The sequence below is a fragment of the Ammodytes marinus genome (assembly GCF_949987685.1).
Source record: "Ammodytes marinus genome assembly, chromosome: 14".
NCBI lineage: Eukaryota > Metazoa > Chordata > Actinopteri > Uranoscopiformes > Ammodytidae > Ammodytes > Ammodytes marinus.
In genome coordinates, this window is record NC_137218.1 from 5,931,781 (window position 1) to 5,955,177 (window position 23,397).

At 38.0% G+C, this 23,397-nt stretch overlaps 1 protein-coding gene across 1 annotated transcript in view; it reads right to left on the reverse strand.

Moving 5' to 3' along the window:
• Positions 1–23,397, reverse strand: part of doc2b (double C2-like domains, beta) — a gene marked incomplete at its 3' end in the record, with an annotated part of 147,436 nt that overhangs the window by 18,347 nt on the left and 105,692 nt on the right. Inside the window, exons 4-6 of the mRNA XM_080041547.1 lie at positions 22,046–22,120; positions 10,398–10,507; positions 3,251–3,377 (exon numbers count right to left, since the gene is read on the reverse strand). Of these exons, the coding sequence (XP_079897673.1) occupies positions 3,251–3,377; positions 10,398–10,507; positions 22,046–22,120 (312 nt within the window). The remainder of the gene's footprint in view (positions 1–3,250; positions 3,378–10,397; positions 10,508–22,045; positions 22,121–23,397) is intronic.

The window sequence follows — 23,397 nt, forward strand, 5'->3', positions numbered from 1 at the left end:
AGAGGTCAACCCTCCTTAAAATCTCATGTTGGGTGGTGTAAAAACAGTAAAGCAACCTAACTGAGACAGAACAGCTCCAGAAAAAAATTAAGAGACCACTTCAAATGTTCATTGTCTCTTTTTTTTTTACTCTTTAGAGGCATATGCTTGAGTAAAAATTAACATTTTGATTTTATAATGTAAACTACTGACAACATTTCTACCGAATTATAATAAGAATATTGTCATTCAATATATAATGTAGAGATAAAGATCTAAGAAAAATCCAGACTGGTCTCTTTATTTTTTCCGGGGCTGTATAAGCCCTGAAGAACCCTTATAGAGTTTGACACAAGCATCTGCTCTTAAAGCCACTGCATGCTGTGATGGTCTGAGCCACTACATCTATTAAACAAACCTCCTCCCGACCTTCCTTATGCGTACGGAAAGGAAGTACATGATAAGAATTGACACGGTGGTCTGTGTTTATTAAATCCATCCAATCACTGCTATAGATAGCTGGTAAAAAATATCTATCTATCTATCTATCTATCTATCTATCTATCTATCTATCTATCTATCTATCTATCTATCTATCTATCTATCTATCTATCTATCTATCTATCTATCTATCTATCTATCTATCTATCTATCTATCTATCTATCTATCTATCTATCTATCTATCTATCTATCTATCCATCCTCCCGTCTGTCTGTCTGTCTCTGCTATAGATAGATTATAGGTTATACTGTATGTGTAGGTGTACCTTCAATTTACTGGATAATTTAATCATGGTGGTTAAATGTATGTACTCAGCCATAAATATCATGTAATCCACTGTCAAAATTGCATGTTTGTGTCCTTTGAACATACAGATATTTCCTATTTAAACTACAAAGATGCATAGAGGTTATTTTGAAATTCTACTCAACACAGCCTAACCCACTAGTCATAATTGTACATATTATAAAAGACAGGATTTTCAACCCCAACACTGTGTAATCATCTTATGACAAATTCTAACAACCAGACCCATTTACAATATAATTTTTTTTCTCCAGAAGTGTAGCATGTACTTAAGATAAATACACCTTGCCAAAATCAGAGCCAAGAATCGTAAATGCACCGTGTCTGTTTGATAGCACACAAGGATAATTTGTATTTTTGGATGCTATTTCACACTCCCACACAAGACGACAAAAAGCATATGAGAGGAGCAACAGGAAATGTGTCCCTCCAAGCGCAATGCAGTGCAAAAAAAAAGACTCCAAAAATGGACAATCCAAAATTACACTGCATTTATTCTCTTAAACTATAAAGTGTGTAGGCAATTCTGAGAGAGGATATTCAATCACAGTTCAATGATACTCCACTCTAGCCTGGCATTCCCAGACCTGCCACTAGGCGCTGGCAAATTAAATTTGCTGCGCGTGTTGGTCTGGACACGCTCGGTTGAAGCTTTATCAAGAAAACCAGGAATCTGGCTATGGTTTCAATTGGTTCTATCTAATATGGGCGCGCCAGAGCCCCTTATATGGTACTCTGGGGAGGACGTAACCGGATGACGACAGTGACGTGCATGCGACGTCGAAGCCGTGATAGTAAACATCAAAGATGGCTGCGGATATGTTGTGTGAGTTTGAGACTGCTTTGGCCTCGACCCTTAACGATTTGGAAGACGGCACTCAAATCTTTCATTAGCAAGTAAGTGGAATGTTCTGTTTTGCCGACCGACAACGGCAAACGTTTAATTTAACAGTTTAACAGCTGTTCGCTAAACGAAAGGGGCTTACGCCACCTTGTGCATCGCTCTGATTGGTTGTAGTGCTATCCAACTGCGTGCAGTGGCATTTGAAATGCACGAGTAGGAGCCGCCCCTTGAGTTGGAAATTACTATTGATCGTGGCCAGACCCTCTATCGTTCAAGATATCAGGGTCTGGATTTCCAGGCTAACTCCACTCCACTCCAATGCTATGATAAACATATAATCCACCCTCACACAGGCTCAAAACACAACCACTAATCTGTCAGGTGCTTTACACTAAATCCTTATGGACATTGGTATATTAGTGTTCCTCTTGCAAATACAAATATGTAAATATATCGTTAGCCTCATAGCATAATTGCCTAAATCATATTTACTTGACTCTACTTTTACTCTACATATACTCTATTCTACATCGACTCTACTCTACATCTAGGCCTACTTTTCGTTAGCCTAATAGCATAATTGCTTAAATCATATTTCAAGGGTTATAAATTAGGGTAAAGTAGATGTAGAGTAGAGTAGATGTAGAATAGAGTAGATGTAGAGTACAAGTAGTGTAGAGTAAATATAATTTAGGCAATGATGCTATGAGGCTAATGAAATGGAACACTCAGTCAAGCATATCACACTAAGTCTGTTAAAGGTGCCGAAATAACTAGTCCTTTAGATTACTTATCTTATGTGTAAAATAACTAATATACTATATGAATTTAGTATTACTGGGTATTTCAAAAGGTGCTCACATGTGCTGTATTGCTGTGAAAATGATTTGAATCGTCCAGCATATTTTATTTTTTAGCTCCCTGTAGAACAGTGTAATAATGGCGTTAACTCATAGCTGTGTAGTGCATTCCCCTGAAGAGTATCGCTTATTAAAATTGATCTAGCCATAGTGCCAAATATTTACATAATCTGAGAAGCCGAATGGAAATACAGCTGGAAGAAATAGCAGACGGCTGACACAAGCAGTGGGCATTTAAGATTGTTTTTTCTAATTAACATCATTATAATTGTAATGATCTCTTGACAAAACATTACAAAGTGGCTTTATGTGGCTTCATGTGTACTGACTTCTAATTCTGTACGGAGGTGTTCGTGGATGCAAAGTCGATGATAAAGAAATAAAGGACACATTAAAGGCATACTATATACTGTAGGTAATTTTGGAGAATGTTGGTTGACAAATCTCTTTTGATGCGCTGAAATAAAAGCTGGTGTTAATACAGAGCCTATGCTGTGTATTCGCACATACTTCTTTTCAGCGCACACACATAGAACAGGTAGCAGACTGTGAAGAGATATTCACTGATTTTGACAAAGTGATTTCTCAACAATCATTCTCCAGAATGACCTAGTATGCCTTTAAATACAGTACAGGTAGCGTAGTCTAGTCTAGTCTAGCCTATCCTATCTATAGTATAATATCACGTAAAAAAACGTAAAATAAAGCTTACAGTAATATCTGAAAACAACAAGTTTGTGTGAGGCGCGTTGGACTTACCGGTAACTGTTTCTCCAGGCAGTTGTTGAAGTTTTTGATTTGGTTGGGCTTCAGCTTCTTGAGGGGGATTCTCGTTTCACCGATGAACTCGTTGTGTCGGAATTTGTCCTCGTCACACACCGAAATCCTGAGAGTATTAGAACAAGGCAAGGCAGGTTTATTTCTATAGCACAGTTCAGACACAAGGCCATTCAAAGTGCTTTATAGGGGGCATAAAATACATCAAGATTAGATTGGGAATTGCATTTAAGAGATAGTAAAAACAAAGAACAAATACAGGCGGAAAAATTTACAGAAACATTTTATTTCTCGTGCACTAAAAAAGTGTTTTCATCAATCTTAAAAAAAAATAAAAATTCGTAAATTAAAAAAAAAATCTCATGTACTGATTGCATTTAAAAGACAATAAGATAAAAATAAAAACAAAATAAAAGAGTAAAGGTAGGCGGATATATGAGTTAAATGTGGTATCTCAAGTTAAGGTTGTGTTGCTGAGATGAGACGTGTCATTTTCCAACCTGCAGCCTATCATCCTCCCATCAAAGGCAAATCAATTCTCACCAAAATCCTCACTTGACTGAAGAGCGTTTTACTCCCACTGACTCTGTAAGCCTGGCAGCTCTGACACAAAACCTCATGTACTTCTAGCGCTGAAAGAGCTCATAAGATTTTTTTTTTTGTCAGACCCGATCAGTAAGACAGAAAATGTGACAAAAAAAAAAAAAGCCTTTAGGAAGCACTCTGCTATGTGACGATCAAAAGAGTCAAATGTGCTAAAGAGACAGGAAACTCTGCATGAGTAGAAGTTGGTAGGATTCCTCTGATGATTTGAAAAAAGGCATTTGTTCCCGGTCATGTCAAAATCGTTTTAAAACCAAAATCATAACTGGAGATTTAACATGTCCTGCTGTGCTGTTTTTTTTTTCATTATGGATTTTGAGAAAACATTTAAATGTTGAGAATAAAGGCGACGGTTCAAGACTGTGGTGAAGTTGGAAAGATTTTGACAGAACTTCCAGGATCAATAATTTCCCCATAAGCAAAATTTTACTAAAACACGAACGATGCATATGTGCTACAACCTCATTTTTACTGAAACCAATCGTCTTCTAAGCTTGACTAATAACTGCACTGTATCAATCAGTGAGTGAAGGTTTTAAAAATGTTCTCTTCAGTGTTGATCTTTGTAGATGGTCCCTGTGCTCTCGTCTCACAGCCCGCTGCACATAGAGAGCAATGTTATTAGTGGAGTTTAGAGGACATCTCGTTTGTGTAAAAATTAGGTTGTAGTATATATTCTGTTTTACGGAGACTGCAAAGATGCATCGTTTGTGTTTCAAAAATGTTTTGTTTATTGTTTATTGATATCAGAAGTTCGAATCTCTCAATATCTTTACAGTCTAACTTTACAGTCTGGAACTGTTGTGTTTAATTTGCATCTAAAAATAGTATTTCTACTTGATTCTCGAAGTGCATTATGGGAAAAAAACGTCCTTCTCATTTTTGTCCCTCTCCCTTGGCCTTAATACTCTTCAGTAGCTCTTCTCATTTAGCACAGCTTGAATAACATTACGCCCGTGGTGCATGATACAGTCGGCCTGTTTACTCATTTTATGTTATGTTCCCATTTTTTAAGATATCTCTCTCTCTCTCTCTCTCTCTCTCTCTCTCTCTCTCTCTGTTTTCACCAAACACATTCACACAGCACAGATCCTCTCTTCAATGCATGACAACATCCTTTGAAACCAATCTGTGTACGCTTGCCAGCGTATTCCTCGATCAATAAAAAAAGAAGATTTGTTATATTACAAAGTATAACTGCTTACAAAAGATAATGACTCATGGTTAAATGAACGGCGGCTCTCGATTCAGGACAAAGACTCAAGTATTGCACACTAGAGCTGCAAGATTCTTGCTAAAATGTAGATCACAATTTTAGATTATAAATTCTCTCAGACAATTCTTTCTTTTTTTCAACATGAACATTTACTGACACTTTAAACACAACATATAAATGCCGGACTTCAACTTAAAAGTATTTTCTATCCATCCATCCATCCATCCATCCATCCATCCATCCATCCATCCATCCTGTCTGAGCTTCCGTCTTACTTTGCCAGACCTGATATCTATTCCTCTCTGCCGTTTCATTTAACATATAATAATGAATGCCAATTATTGGTGTGGGACAGCGCTGGGCAAGGCTCTCGGTGGAAATATGTCTTGAATAAATGCAGTCGCTGTGTAAGCACTTATAGCGTTGGCACGGCATGCTTCACTCTCCTGACTGCATTGGGCTCATGTAGTGGAATACTGTCGCTTTCAAGTGTTTTATTCCGCCCCTCTGCATAATCAGAGAATAACATGGAGCCTTTCTGCACATAATGGCTATGGAGTAATATGTATTAGCGATGTAGCTTGTAGCGGGGGTTTGAGACGTAATCGGAATATCAATGAAACTTGGACTGATAAGAAATAAATCACAGGCTCACATGCACAGGTGGTGATGAAGCCACATTTCAATTTAAACAGAAAAGGAAATGAATTGTGTTGTCAAGGAATGTGGGGCCTTTTCTAATAAGATTGTTCCAGGACATTTTTTATTTTTGTTGCATGTTGTAGACAATTGTCTTTCAGATTACATATCTGAGAAGGTGTTTTATAATCATTCCTTATTGTTATGGCAATCAATGCCGTAACAATATAAGACAAGGTTAACCTAACACAATGAGACTTGAGAAACTATGTTTTTTTATTCATATGTAAAGCTCTCATTTGTAAGCAACTACATTATATTTCCTCTATATAGGGTTGGAGTAAAGGATCTTGCCGTATACACGTTCTATTAAGCTGAGGAATGCCTTTTCATTAAGTCCTCCACATTCAAAAAGCAATTTAAAAATTCCTCCTCTTCATACTTCTGGTATGTTTAAAGCTATGATTTCTGAATTCAAAACATCTCGCTGTAACTGTTGTCGAATTTCTTGATCTTTAAGTATTTATATCCTATTTGTATCCTTATTTTTTTAATCCTTTTAATCCTTTTAAAAAAAATGTTGTGCTATTGTTTGTTTGTTTGTTTGTGTGTGTGTGTGTGTGTGTGTGTGTGTGTATGTCGTCTTGCTCGTCGTATATGTAAATGAGTGTCAGTGTCTCTCCAGTTGAAATAAAGGTCATTGAATTGAACACTGTTCAACATTTTCTCCACCAGCTGTTAAATGCATCACACACTACTTTCGAAAAACTAAGAAATGTGAGGTCTTGAAGATAATTGCATTCTAAATAATTAAAAATGGTGCCATCACATTTTGTCCTATATGACATTGAAAGCATTTTACGATGATTTGATTGAGTCCTTGTGCGCATACCTCAGCCATTAATCCTATAAGGATTATCATGCATAAATGGATGAGCATCCAATTTGACAGCACTTGTCAAAAAAGCGCTTACAGCTTTTTGATGCTGTAATGTTCATTATAACCCACAACACCATGATGTTAGCTCCTTTATAAGAGGCTTACCAGAAGTGGTGCTCCATCCACTATATCCTATATAATAGACACACGATGGGATACTGTATGGTGAGCAGTATAATATCCGTCAGTCTGCCACCGGACTGTTTGTGAATGAATGGAACCTGGAACCCTGTAAAGCGCTTTGAGTGTGATTAAAAGAGCTATAGAAATCCGATCCATTATTATTATTATTATTATTATTATTATTATTATTATTATTATTATTATTATTATTATTATTATTATTATTATTATTATTATTATTATTATTATTATTATTATTATTATTATTATTATTATTATTATTATTGTTGTTGTTGTTGTTGTGGTTGTGGTTGTTGTTGTGGTTGTTGTTGTTATTATTGTTGTTATTTATTTTTATTATTATTATTATTATTATTATAATAACTATCGTAATTTTGCATAATCACTGTGTTGATAGTTTTATACTACTCATAACATTGTTAGCAGAATACATACTACTAATATTTTCACTCCTTTTTGGATATTTCTGATAACATTATAGATAATACATCTTAAATAAAACTCAAACTCAAAGGGTGTAACACTAACACTCATACAAATACCCAACGGTGAAAGTACAATGGTGGTATGTGATGTTTTAAAGAAGGCAAAGCTACAATATGGTACAAGGTCACTGAGACCTCACAATATGTAAGGTCACAGTAACCTTTGACCTCCATATCCCGTTCAATTCATCTTTGAGGTAGAGTCGATATTTGTTCAAACTTTGAAGAAAATTCCTTGAAGCATTCTTGAGATACTAATGTTTTGGGAAAAGGTTTGTAAAATAGTTTTCATAGAGCAATGCTATTTGACAGTTTCTCTTCTTTCTGTCTCCATGAGGTAAATCCATCCGTTCAGACAGAAAATGAGTGGCGTTTTTATTTATCCTGAGTATTCCCCAACTATCACAATTCAAGGTGTGTGTGTGTGTGTGTGTGTGTGTGTGTGTGTTTGTGTGTGTGTGTGTGTGTGTGTTATCCCCCGATAGAAATCCTTTGTTTGTGTCATCTCCTAAACAAACAGCAGCTTTTATTTTGGCGAGATGACTTCCTGTTGTGTCGGTTATTTGTACTTCACTACAACACCTGAGAATAGACTAAAAAAACCTGGAACTGAAAACCTCTCACAACAATGATAAACATGAGTCTGTTATGCAACGGGAGTGTTACTCACTGTTCTTTGCTAGTTTATTTTTGACCAAAGTGGAAACACTGTGGGGAAAGTACATTATGTAATTACGTGTGTAATCGGTACAGTGTACAGTGTATCACAATAATAGGTGGGCCATATGCAATGTGCTATGTGAATGTGTCATTGTTACACAGTTCATTTTTCTGACTTGTTCTTGTATTTGGAACTTTCTGTGAGTGCTGGGCGCTTAGAATTTCATCCGACAGTCTTCTTTATTGCTAGCCTGGCATTCCCAGACCTGCCACTAGGCGCTGGCAAATTAAATTTGCTGCGCGTGTTGGTCTGGACACGCTCCGTTGAAGCTTTATCAAGAAAACCAGAAATCTGGCTATGGTTTCAATTGGTTCTATCTAATATGGGCGCGCCAGAGCCCCTTATATGGTACTCTGGGGAGGACGTAACCGGATGACGACAGTGACGTGCATGCGACGTCGAAGCCGTGATAGTAAACATCAAAGATGGCTGCGGATATGTTGTGTGAGATTGAGACTGCTTTGGCCTCGACCCTTAACGATTTGGAAGACGGCACTCAAATCTTTCATTAGCAAGTAAGTGGAATGTTCTGTTTTGCCGACCGACAACGGCAAACGTTTAATTTAACAGTTTAACAGCTGTTCGCTAAACGAACAGGGCTTACGTCACCTTGTGCATCGCTCTGATTGGTTGTAGTGCTATCCAACTGCGTGCAGTGGCATTTGAAATGCACGAGTAGGAGCCGCCAACGATCAATAGTAATTTCCAATTTTGAGTTGGAAATTACTATTGATCGTGGCCAGACCCTCTATTGTTCAAGATATCAGGGTCTGGATTTCCAGGCTACTTTATTGCTATTTCATACTGAGAAAGGCATTTTTTAGGTATGGTCGTTTGTTTGAAGGAAGGATTGCTATTCATTTTAATAAGGACAATCAAGTGATGCTTCATCCAGTGTTTCCTACGCACTTTAATAGACACAGAATAGTTCAATGGTGAGCAATACATACACTCAACAAAAATATAAATGCAACACTTTTGTTTTTGCTCCCATTTTTCACGAGATGGATTTAAAGATCTAAAATTCATTCCAGATACACAATTGTACCATTTCTCTCAAACATTGTTCACAAATCTGTCTAAATGTGTGATAGTGAGCACTTCTGCTTTGCTGAGATAATCCATCCCACCTCACAGGTGTGCCACATCAAGATGCTGATCTGACATCATGATTAGTGCACAGGTGTGCCTTAGACTGTCCACAATAAAAGGCCACTCTGAAATGTGCATTTTTTTGCTTTATTGGGGGTCTGGGGACTCAGAACCAGTCAGTATCTGGTGTGACCACCATTTGCCTCATGCAGTGCAACACATCTTCTTCGCAGTTTATCAGATTGTCAATTGTGGCCTGTGGAATGTTGGTCCACTCCTCTTCAATGGCTGTGCGAAGTTGCTGGAGACGGCTTATGGTGGAGAAATGAACATTCAATGCACGAGCAACAGATCTGGTTGACATTCCTGCTGTCAGCATGCCAATTGCACGCTCCCTCAATGCTTGTGGCATCTGTGGCATTTTGCTGTGAGACAAAACTGCACATTTCAGGGTGGCCTTTTATTGTGGACAGTCTAAGGCACACCTGTGCACTAATCATGATGTCAGATCAGCATCTTGATGTGGCACACCTGTGAGGTGGGATGGATTATCTCAGCAAAGCAGAAGTGCTCACTATCACACATTTAGACAGATTTGTGAACAATGTTTGAGAGAAATGGTATAATTGTGTATCTGGAATGAATTTTAGATCTTCAAGTCCATCTCATGAAAAATGGGAGCAAAAACAAAAGTGTTGCGTTTATATTTTTGTTGAGTGTAGATGGATCACGGTCATTTTGCGTCATCACTTAGGGTTGATAGTTTTGTACAACCCATAACATTGTGTTATATTAGCAGAATAAAGTGTACTAATTTACTAATGTACAGTTTATGGTATATCCCAATGATAGGCCGTATGCTTAAAGGGACTTTATGAGTTCTGGCTCATGTGAATGTGTCACACAATATTTAATTGGTCTTACTCGTAGTTGTTGTTGGGACTTTCTATGAGCGCTGGGTGGTTAGAGAGAGAGAGATAGAGAGATAGAGAGAGAGAGAGAGAGAGAGAGACAGAGAGAGAGAGACAGAGAGAGACAGAGAGAGAGACAGAGAGAGAGAGATATGCAGCAGGGACTTGGCTTTATCATACATGGTCAAACTCAAGATATTTGTAATTTTTTGTGGAATTTCCTTATTTGAGGGATTGCCATTCAAGTTTGTTCACCTCTACATACTTTTTCCTGCATTCTGTATTTTTGAGAATGCAGGAAATTATTTATTTCCTTTCTACATTTTCCATCCATCTCTCCATTGTGGGTTCACACACAGGCCATGCAGTTGAAGGTACCTGAGTGTTTTGCGGACCATATCCTCGTCTGTGATGCCGTAGTATGTCAGCGTCTCGCTCCACACGGGGTTGAGTGTGTTGTGCAGGGTCTTGGTTCGAAGTTTATTGGCCTGAAAGAAAAAAGAGGGAGAAAACGTTGGCCTTTTGACAGTATGGGATGTCGTCTTGATTAACACACTACTGGATTTAAAAATGTCTGTTTTCGTCTAATGATCATGCCGTACATATTTCATTTTTATATTCACTACTTTTTACAACAAGTTTTGTTGTGTTTCTTTCTTTCTTATGTGTTCTCTTCACTTGTGTTTTTTCTTCTGCTATTGTATTGTTGAGAGTCGAATAAGGAGGCCTAAGAATTTCATTGCCAACAATGACTGTGCTGCAATCGTTAATGTGCATATGACAAACAAACATCCCGAGTCTCCCTCCTATAGCCATGTCACTTTCATTTAAAATGCTGCCAGAATTTCATAAACTTCCCTAGAAAAAAATGCACAAATCCACCTCTGCCTCGGGGAGAATTTGTCAATGTATTGATATCTGTCGGCACCCACCATGCAAACACACAGGCTCACTGCTGCATATTGGACGCTGTGGGGTGAGTGTAGAAATAAACAGCCGGCTGCATTGAAGCGACAGGCCTAATCAAAGCGGTGCAGTCAATAACGCTGAATGCACTGAAGTTGTGAGATAGTTACAATCGCGCGGTTCCGGCTCTGTGTGTTTTCTGTGTCTTGTCAGCACATTTTGGCTGGAGGAAACAATGTTCCAGTCAGGCAAAAAAAAGAAAACAGGAAAAATTAACATATTTGTCTTTGAGCCAGAGGCAACATGAAATTCAAAACACAACACAGAAGAAAATCCCTTTTTACACATGCGTACAATATATCTCAAGGCGAGACCCTCCAGGCAAAACAATTGATTTTTGAAGCATTGGTCTTCTTTCATGCTAGTAAAGGCTTAATTTGCAACCCCTCCATAAACAAAAAGAATCACTCAATAACAAAACCGGCCAATGCAATGCCCCCAAATATCAAGATAGGCGGAGATCTCAGCCCCTCCCCCCCCACCCAATGTCGAACCCAAAGTTACTCTCTTGCATACTATAAAAGATCCACAATGTAAACGTAGGTGTTAAACCTTTTCGTTATCGAAATACAAACTAAACTTCTTTGCTGTCGTCAGGCAGACAATAGACTGCAACATCATTTCTACTGAAACATGACGTCCTCTAAGCTCCACTAATAACTGCACTGCACTGTGTAAGAGTGGAGCTATTGACTGTACTACTCTTGGGTGTTGCTCTTATTAGACTTTCCCTAAACTCTCGTTTCACAGCCTGATGCACAACCTTACCGCAATCTTGAACTGTCCAGTTTAATCACAAGACATTTCGACTTATATAAGTGTATAATGAAAAAAGAAAACTCCCTTATCAAAGTGGTCCTTAATGCTCTTCTGTACTTAACCACATTCAGGAAAATGTCAACTTGTGTCTTAAAAGAAAGGCAGGTATAGTTATACCTCAATATGTAATGTGAAGTAAAATCTATCAAAACGAAACCAATATTGATTTTACAAAACCTTTAAAAGGGTATTCTTCAAAGTCTGCTCACCCCCCACAGGTCTTGGGGAATACCACTTCCCATATGGAAAAACAAGTTGCATAAATCTGTGGCTCCAAATCAAGCTCAATACATTCTGATAAATTGCCTCAAGTGATGTCACTCACTTCAACTCGAGTGTTTGTAAGGCTGGTTTAAAGCCAATAACAATCTCTAGACGTCTATATTCAATGCCCATGAAATGAAGACAAAACTACATTTATATTGTGTTGACAAAAACACCAGCGCGTGGTTTGGTTATCCAGAATTGCATCGATAAATATCAAAGGAGACATCAGGACCGTTACAAACGCATTTCCATTGACTAACACTTTTGACAGAGTTGTATCAATTGCAATCTAGCGAGCTGATGAGAACCACTGTGACAAGCGACACGGCTTCTATAAGCATGTAATATCTTGTGGGGAAATCCTCAGAGCCCACAGAGAAACAAACTGTACTGTGTGGAAAGTCATGGGTTAAGGCATTCTGCTGAATTTGAATCAATTAGCTGTTGTGATTATCTGCAAGTCTGGTGGCGGGGTTCCACGTAATAAGCCTCTCGCTGATTGTTTTCTCCCTCAATCAGTGGTTGATCCACACACAGGAAGGGTTATAGACACACACACACATGTACACACACCTCAGGCACACACACAGGAAGGGTTATAGACACACACACACACACACATTCCATACGCACACCTGCACACACATACACCTCGCACACACACTCCCGCACAGACACACACACACACACACACATAGACGCATGTATGCAGGCAGACGCACGCACGCACACACACACACACACACACACACACACACACACACACACACACACACACAGACACACACACACACACACACACACACACACACACACACACACACACACACACACACACACACACACACACACCATTTAAAATGATGTGTTTAAGGCTGATAACCACATTTTGTATTAAAATGCAAATAACATTTTCTTATTCTGTAACTTAATTCAAGATTGGATGCCATTAATTATTCATTTGTTTCTGCACTTAATTACACGTTTCTCCAGGTTTTCTTGTCAGAGTACAAAAACTATGAAAAAGGATTTACAATAGTGCAGATTAGCCTAATAGGTCGGTGCACTCAAGTTCTAATTAAAATTCAACTGGTAACTGGTTTGGTGGTTAAAAAAAATAGCGTTAGAAACATGGCAACAGGTTCAGATGAGATTAATGTTGGTTGAGTTAAAGGTGCACTACGCAGTTTCAAGGGAGTAACATACATTCAAAGAGCCTGCAGTTTATTTACAAAACATACTTACTCTACATGTATTTATTAGTAATGAATGATTATATCATTATAAATCAAAACTAAATTATTTTGAGGAAACTTGAACCAAATACTAGAACATGTTTTGTAATCCAAACTGTGGGCCCTGCTGTTGTAAACAACGACAGTGAGACAGTAACTTTTAAGGAAGCTTTCTAACTTCAAACAGTGTTCCAGGGATCACATTTTCCTGTGAGGAAAGTTTGTTATTCAGTTATGAGAATGAACCTTAAAAAATGTTCACGCCTCTGACACACATAGTTACATAGTGCACCTTTAAATAAATATAAACAATAGAAGAGGAGAAAACAGTAAAGTCAGTTTAGTCAAAACCTTGGTTAATTTTCTTCATTGTGCACCATGCTGGTAACATTCCTTTGTAAAGTTAAAACAGTGGATTTCCTTTGGCTCCATCCTTCTAGCTGTCTGGATTAGATGTCAGGTTTAGCCTCCAGGTTTATAGACAATCATATATTCTTCAAAGGGGAAAGTTTTCAGATGAACTCTGGTTTTTTTGTGTACTTTTTGCTTAACGCTGTTGCATGCTTAACCATTACTAGTTTGTTTTTGAATAAAATCGTTATTTTATTTGATTATCCTCAATTTTACCTTAATTTTAATGTTTTTATTATATCCTGTGTTTTTACCGCATCTGTTACCCTTTGTGATTCCGCATATATTATTGTTTGTAACTTTTAAAACATGTCGTCACTACGAATGACGTAAAACTTCAGTGTCCTTCGACTATAAATGAAGGTTGATTGACAATGTAAAGGCATAACATTGTATGCAAACAAAAGAAGGTTCCTGCACAAGCCAACTATTGAACAGTAGTGTGGGGTGAATATCAAATTGTGTCCTTTTGTAAATGCATGAAAAGATCTTGTAGTTAATGCACTTTCTTCACAACCATCCATTATGTCTTATTGTACCTTGCCCATTCAAATCCTTTATGACCGTCTAATGCACTGTTCTCGTCCCCCTTTGAAAGTCAAGGTGATCTCACTGTTTTTTGGGGGACACCTTGATTATTTAGATTTTTATTATACAACACCCTTCGCTTTGCAGTCGCTAAGTGGATTGTTGGCAGGACGGCAAAAACAGATGAAGTGATCATATGAATTACAATGTCGTCAGTAACTTGTGGGCAAGGTTGTCAATATTCTGACCTGAAGTTTTGTCTCTCAACACTTGATTATTTAAAGGTTTATAAAGCCTAAAATATAGTCTCAGATAGATAGATAAAGGTCTCAGATACTTTATAAGAGAAACGGTGAGTTAATAGATTAATAGTGCACCTGCAGTAGAGTTTTTAGTTGTACACTGTGTGATCAGCATGCATATAGTTCACCACCGCCACCTGCTAACACACGAGGGCTGTGTTACAAATGAGCAAGCGGGGGTCACAAGTCATTAAACTACCGTGGCTAAAAGAGCTTCAGCTATCAGGCCAATTATTGCAGCATTTCTGCATGGATGGACCTCTGGATCTCTCACCCTCAACACATACCTTAAATGAACCTGTGCAAACGATCTCCCTCTGTTTCAAAATGTAGGTTTTAGATTGTTCAGTTACCCAATTTTGATCACAAATTCTTCTTTGAAATCTGAAAGCTGGTAAAGTTACAGTTCCTGTGCACATTTCATACAAAACAAAACTGATTTTTTTAAGCACACACACACACACACACACACACACACACACACACACACACACACACACACACACACACACACACACACACACACACACACACACACACACACACACACACAGACACACACACACACACACACACACACAGTATGGAGAGGTAGCGGATTGTGAGGAGATATTCATGGAATTTAACAAAAAGTGATTTTGACAACAAGCGTTCTCCAGAATCGCTGACTCCACCTTTAAGATCACACCCCTTTGATAGACAACCCCTCATAATACTACCAAGCCACTGCTGAAAAGACGATAACCACACACAGTTTACACCTCTGTCATTCCACCTTCAATGGCTTGTTTTTCGATATAATTTCTGCCCATGAAGCGTATTCATTTGGCCAAACATGAAAAGACATGGATCTCATTTCAAGGTAATCAAAAAAACAAAGAGCTGTTTGTTTTGCTCTGTGCGTGTGAGTGGATGTGTCTGTGCAATCAAATGCTTGCACTCATTCTCCCTTTCATTCCTCCTACCTCCTCAAACATTGATTTTATTATGGTCTATTAATTATAAATGAATGCACTATGCAATAAACAATGCTTAAGTCTTGTGCAAGAGGAATCTATCGCATTCACCCCAAACCCGAATGACTTCTCAAATGCGACGTATTTTAAAAACAAACATGTAAAACATTGAAATACATTTTTTTGAATCAGTTTATCGGATTCTGAAAGTGTAACTTTAAAACGTAATGTTTATCAGCTTCATGTCACAAAATTGAGATATTATTTTGAAAGCAATAGTACAACAGTAAAAGTGTTTTGCCATGGCTGCTTTTAATGCGTTAATTACATCAGTTAAAGGTGGAGAACGCTCGTTGTCTAAATCACTTTTTTGTCAAAATCTTTGAAAATTTCCCCACGATCCGCTACCTTTCCGTAATGTGTGTGTACTGTGCACTGGGAAAAAAATGTGTGTTTATACACAGCCTAGGCTCTGTGAACTGGTATGTAAACAGAGGTGTCCCACTGTAGCTAGCAACATGCCCGTTTCCAGAGCCTAAACTGTGGATTATCACTGGATTTTTTTTCAGCGCACACACAATACGTGCAGATAGCGTATCGTGTTGAGATATTCACTGATTTGACAAAAAGCGTTTTTTTGACAACAAGCGTTCTCCAGAATCACTGACTCCACCTTTAACCGCCATGTACTCCTAAAACAACATCATTTTACAGCTTTAAATCCCTGTCCGTATTCAACCGTTTCATTGTGGAAAAATAACATCCATCTCATTGTGTCTGATTGTGTTTCTCGGATGAGAGGAAAGCGTGAAACTTCACTTGTGATTAGAGTGCGGGAAGAACTCCCGACCTCTTTAGTGGCTCTTAATGAGGCTCTCAGACCGGAGGAGGACTAATCATTATTTTGAGAAGAAGCCGACAGAATATCAGTGTGTGGGGGGTGGGGGGGGGGGAGAAAGGTGACGCCATCTTTGTTTTTCTGGCAGGGATATGCAGCGGCCTCTGTGTCTGTGTGTGTGTGTGTACTCATATACTGAGGCAGGAGCCAAATCGCCCAGAAGCAACATGGTCCTCGTGGAGAGTTTAGATTTCACTTACCGGCCAAATACTCCATGACATTTTCATATTAATTTAATACGTGACTGTTCTCTGCTGCTCTCCGAACTAGGCTGAATGTTGGTATTGGCAGTGATGGTTAACACAATAAGAAACAATTATAATGGAAAACCTCGTACATAAACCCAGACCAATCATTGGAAAAATATGTGAGACATGTCAAAAAATGTGAAAGTGAAGAATGACCTCTAGTAATTACGGAGCAGAAACTAGTAGAGTTGCAACGATCCATTATTTTTCAGTTCCAATCCAATTCCAGTAGGTTTTGGATATTGGCTGATACCGATACTTTCTTATATCAAAATCATACTAAAACATTTTTTGCGGGTGGTGATATTACATTTTTAATTCAAAGCCATTAGTTCGGTTACTGCTTTTAATGGTTTCAATACAGCAGTGTTTCAGAACCTCAACTTCTTTTCAAGGTTTTGAAAGTGAAAAGAAAATATTCCAATTGAAGTGCAGGAATGTGTAAAGAAATACATCTTTATTTTATATGCTTTAAAACCAACTCTTAACAAACAACAGTATGGGAAAAACAACCAACTTTTTCCTTTGGACAGCACTGACTTTGCCACAGAGATCCTTATCATTTAAGAACATACGTGCAGTATTCAGGAAGTTTTCAAAGTACATTTAAATCGGCTTAGAAACTACATTTGAACAAAATCTTTGGAAGATCTGACTGTGACATCCATTCACAGAAGATATACAGTTGCACCACTTTATCAGCAGGGACAGAGGGCTGGCAGGAGTAAGCCACACTTAACTCACTCTGTTGTAGATAAGAAAAAAGTATGGTTGCTTTCAGCTTTTTTTTTTGGAAGAAATATCGCCTATAAATAATGAGTGAAGTGTTCAGATGATGCTTTAATATTGCAGGAGAGTCCAGAACCAAAAAAAGTGCATGTTATATAGCAAATTATCAATACACATAAAGTAAAAATATGCCCAAAATGTTGTGTGAGTATTCCACGGCAGCCCCAGTATTCATAATAAATGATGCTTTGACCTAGCGTTTTGCACCGCAGAGGGGATCATTCTCTAGCCCCAATCTAATGAATCTTTAAACAGTTATTAAATCCCTCTCTCACTCGAGGTAAAATCAGATACTTGGCACCGTGACCGGGCATCCAATCCACATTCTATCTGCTTAGGCTATCCTACAATAGCTGGCTCCACTGCTGGCAGTTTCGTCGAAAAATACCAATCGCAGGCCCAGAAATTCAGCTCCACTCGTCTTACAAATTGGCCTCTAATTAGCTACTATTCTCTGGTACGAGAAACTATTTAATGCATGACTCACAGCCTCTTGAACTTCTGGACTTACTGAAGAAAAGATTTAATTTTTGATTAAAAGTTTGGTCCCAGAATAACCAACCCAAACACTTAACACAGGACTTGGTATCAAGCTGCCTCCACCTCTTGTCTACAGCACTGTCAATTCAGGATTCTGCATTCATCTATCTCTGCCCTATCAATGACACAATATTTAGCACCATTGAAGTTATGGGTCCTTTATTTAGCAAAGTCAAAAGTAAAGAGGTAAAGGATGAGTTTAGCATAAACACACAAGGAGTCTGCGCAATTTGTAATAGTGTGTATGTGCCAGGAAATATCGACATATGAAGCTAGAATATGATGGCAAGAACTACGGCATCAAAACATTGGTATGATGCAGATGCAAAATGCCAATAGCGGCAGCCATTCATAATAAAAAAAATATTTTTATATAATATCTTTTAACAGGTTCAACTATCTTTCCTCATGTTTATCTCTGATGCATGGACACCACACAAACATTTTGTTATGTTAGAAAAATTGTAACCAGTGATTTTTACAGTCGAACCACCCCCCCCATCTCCCTCCCTGATTCCTCCCTAGGCTGTGATGAATAAACACAGCAATATGTCACTATAGTTGATGAGAAATCTTGGAAGGATATTATCACAGATGTATATAATAATCATTTCTCATGTAACTCTGCCCTTGATTGAAGGGGGGGGGGGGGAGGGGGTGTCCAAATCAGACCGACAGCGAGCAGACTGTTGATTTGTTTTATGGGGGTGCGTTCCATGTGTTGTCTGACAATTATTGCACCACTGTTTCATTACAGTCGTCAGGCCCTGGGCTTTTCTCACTGTCTGAAACGGCTAATTACACATTCTCATGCTAATAATCTGCAGTCTATCTGTGCGGTCTCACTAATTAGTCCTTTTTTAATTTTCAAGAGAAACAGTTGCAGAGGCACCGACAGTGTCTGCACACACGAGACACTCAGTAAGTCAGACGAGACGAAGAGACTAAAAAATATATTGACAATTTTTTTCTGCATAATAATAATAAAAGTCAACAAATACAAATAGCGTCTGGCCCTAGCAGGCAGTGGATAAAGTGGCCTATAGCTAACAATGAAGGGGTGGCATATGCAGGGCAGATATCATGACTGTTACCATCTGTCTGCAGAGATCCAACAGAGCTCATTTGGTTTATTTTGAGCATCGGGTTCAAAGTTGAGAGATTGAGAGTTGCCACCAGCTTGTTCCAAAGTACATTTACTCAAGTACTGTATTAGAAACCTTGTACTTTATAAGTTTTATCTATTCTATGAAATGTTATACTAATTCTCAAATAAATTTCAGAGGGAAGTATTGTTATTTACACTGTTTTTATTCAAGACTTATAGTTAGTGGTAGACGCATTAAAGGTATGCGAAAGTGATATGATACAGTACTACACTATTAATCTACCCAGTTGTATAAGCAGCAGTTTTTTCCCCATATCCATTTAACAACAGGGCTGCCCCCATTGCTGAATGTTGCGCCCTGCTGAAAGGGTGATCGATCGATATATTGATTTTTGTGAGTAAAGTGAAAGGATGAGAGCAGCCGTGCAGTGCAGAGAGAGTTGTGTTTTAGCTCCAGAGGGCACTGTGGACGCCTCTTCATATTTAAACCAATGAACACACCTACAACTCAAAGGTACACAGCTGATGAGAGCACCCAACTTTTAACTTTTAAAAGGCTAGTCACACAAGTGTAAGTAAGGCATATTATAGTCACATCAATTCACACAAAACACATAAACTGTTAAGTTAGGGGAACTTTTAATTGTGCTAACCTAATTATGTCCCCATAAATATTTAAACTACCAGAGGGATGGACATGTCAACAATGGAGAAAAGCAATTCTGGAGCTTGATTTAAAAAAATTAGATGAGGTTTGAACTGGTGTGTGTGTGTGTGTGTGTGTGTGTGTGTGTGTGTGTGTGTGTGTGCGGGGGAAGGCAGACCATTAGGAGTGAGTATTAAACTATATCAAATTTACTGTACATGCTTGTAATTTGTTAAAGCTATATTTTTGGCTATGCATTGAAGAACTGGGAAAATCTCTATGTGAACTAGACAGACCTTGTTACCTGTTTACCTGTGTGCAACATGTATTTTGTACTTAGGCCTCAAGACCCATTGGCAAATATACACACACAAATCAAATAGCGAATTTTCAAAACAACCTTGCACACGTAAATGCCCTGCTGGCCGCTGCTTTGTCTCAATTCTACGGGAAACACTGCAGTGTATTAAAAATGGTCTCGACACATTGCCAAACTCCAACATTAAACATGCTCCGACATTGTTATTGCAGCCCAATCATTGGGCTTCGTACTTTTGGACTTCACTTTTAAATATACATCAGACAGACACTGTTTGTTGGGCATGGTGTTATTAGCCTTGAATTTTCTCAGAAGATCAATATCTGGTCAAGTTTAAAAACTGACCAAAGGTGCATTATACATAATTTCAAATGAGCAAAGCACAAGGCTACATGGTTAAAAAAAAATCCCCAATTTACATATCTGCCAGGCGTAACTAGCCGTGATACAAAGTCAAAGCTGGATTTCAAAGGAACAAAGTGAAATGAGTTTGAAAAGGCGTGTGTAGAAAGGTAGATGTGAGTCAGGTAGTTGTATAAAGTCCACAGCGTTAGCTTTAATTAATCTGCTTTTGTTGAATACACTCATTCCCAAGATCTGTGTTCAATTTGCCAACTTTTAATGAAAGGATTAAATCAACTTCAAGGACTAGTAATTAAATAAGTAATTGTATCATTGTGAGTCAGTGATTGATTTTTATATGTTGAATTAGTATTACTGAGATGGAATACTTAAAATATTTGTTTAACTTGTTTATACTACTTGTAGCTACATTTATCCTGGTCTGCCAATGTTAAAGGCCTACTTCACCGGTTTGAATATGAAGGTGTATTGAATTCTGAGATCCTATGTAGAAAACGTACTTTGTAAATATTACTGTGATGTCACAGTAAAAGACATCACAGTAATATTTACAAAGTAAGTTTTTTTTTTAACCCTATATTTCTCTTTCTGTGATGTCACGAGAAAGAGAAATATAGGGTTAAAAAAAACACTCTTTCTGCCTTTTCTCAGGCTAGGATGAACCGATTTCAATTTTTTTCGCACATTTATACTACATAGGATCTCACAATTCAATACACCTTCATATTCAAACCGGTGAAGTAGGCCTTTAACTCCACATGTGTACTATTCTAGTATTTACCTTGTTTTGTGTTGAATTTATTTAATTTTTGTACCATTTTATATCTCTTGTATGTTTCTGTTTAGTTTCAGCATTAATGTTTACTCTAAAAAAAACTTGTCTGAATTATTCCATGAGGATGGGCAGTGAAGAAGCGGCCGGACACGGAAATAAACCATTCATTCATACATTCATTCACAAGATACATCTCCCCCTTTAATTGAGATATGTGCATTTTGGGGTCATATTGGTGGAACAACAGTAATTGGGGCCCAACCTTTAAGGGCTTTTAATGGCTCTCATATAAGACAGATCATAATGTTATTTCTCTTCAAGTGCGTCCACTCACGGCATTGAGAAGATTGGCTCACAGCATGACAACAAGTAGCTGGGCCTTCACGAGTGAGGCACATCTTTAATGGGCACATTAGGCCGGTCTGTTAATGGTGTTTACATTGATGAAACAGACACAGTCACTCTGGTGAATCATGAAATGCATCATAATTAGCCTTTTTTCCTCATGTGGGTCTATACTTACAGACCCTTAGGAAACCATTAGAGGTGGTGCAACATGTAGTCAACATATATTTATGAAAACTCAAGAGGTCAGGAAAGTTTGTTGACCAATCAAAAATCAAAAAGCTATTTTCCACCGGCTTCTAGTCTTTATGCTAAACCTACGCTAGACAGCCTGAGGCAAACTTAATGTATTGATCCAAGGACGAGTCAGTACTGTACCGACAATGTTTTTAATGGAGGACAAGTGCAGAACCGCAATGATAAAAAATAAATAAATTGCAGTTGTGGAAAGTAAAAAAACAAAACATCCATTAGATATGAATTATTAATTATGAATTATCACAATGCTCACCTTGCTGGCTCCTGGCAGTAGATGCAGCTTGACATAGGGGTCGGAAAGCCCGTTGTGGTCCATCGGCTTGAGCCCCTGGGAAATAAACAGACATTCATGGATCATCAAGATAACACATTCTGACAGTAGTTATTATTATTATTATTATGCAACATATTAATAGGTCAGGGGGTCACTACAAACATTACAATGTCTGGGAACATCTGGAGAGAATATATTTTCTTATATCTCATATTCAATTTTTATTTTATTTTGTTAAGTCAGTTATTCAGTCCCTCTACTCCCAACTGAAATCTTTTTTCCAAAATACACCCACTGTTATCTTGGCAGCAGTACTAAATGGTTATAAAGGCCTTTGTGTCCTCCTGTTTGGATAAGTGCATTGCCCTTTAAACCTGCCTAAATGGAGACGCTGTTACCTCTCACTCTGTCTCTAAAACTCTGCAGCGCGATAACCCACTAAGAGCTGGAATCACTCACACATCACCCCGGTTCTTATGTCACTACATCGGCGTCAGATTAAATTTAGAATTCAATTGTGAATCCTCCTCCTCAACTGTAATGCTTTGACCGGTCTCTAGAGGTGTACCCCACTGGTGAACTATACTGATACCTTATACCTCTGCCAGGCCCCTCAGATCCTCTGAACAAGGCCTGATAGTTGCATCTGGGTCTCGACAGTGCGTTTAGATTCAAATTCAGAAAAATGTACTGTCTGTCTTTACAAAATAAAATACATAAACATACAACATGTGATCCTAAAAATGTAATAAAATAACGTATACAAATAATTTAGAGACAGCATATACATTAGATTATAAAATGGGTGGCTTAAATCAAGCAATCTGATTGGTTCCTAACAGTTGTATAATGGGCGTATATATAACTGCGTTCCAATCAGTTTGCAGATTAAGAGTTCCATATCATGCTTCACGTCGGGCCGAACAACGCGCACAGCCTGTCGTGAGCTATTGCTTAAATATATACTACTGTGTGCAAAGTGGCATAGTGTTTGTGTGGATGTGTGGACAAGTATCTTCATTCCTTGAACTATTAAGATGCACTTTACATTCTACTTGTTATTTCTTCTCCAAATTATTATATAAAATCTTTGTTTTACTGAACATATTAGGACATACAGTACAGTACCACAATCTAGGAGAGACCACATCACCATGGGAAAGTGAATAGGGGAACCGACTGAATAGAATATATATATATATATATATATTATTTTTTTCATTTCTTTTGAAAAGCAAATCAATGCGACTCATGGAGGGGACAGGGAGAAAAGGTCACGCATTCAACCACCAAACACAAACACACTGTGTGGGTTTCCACCGAGCAGTAAG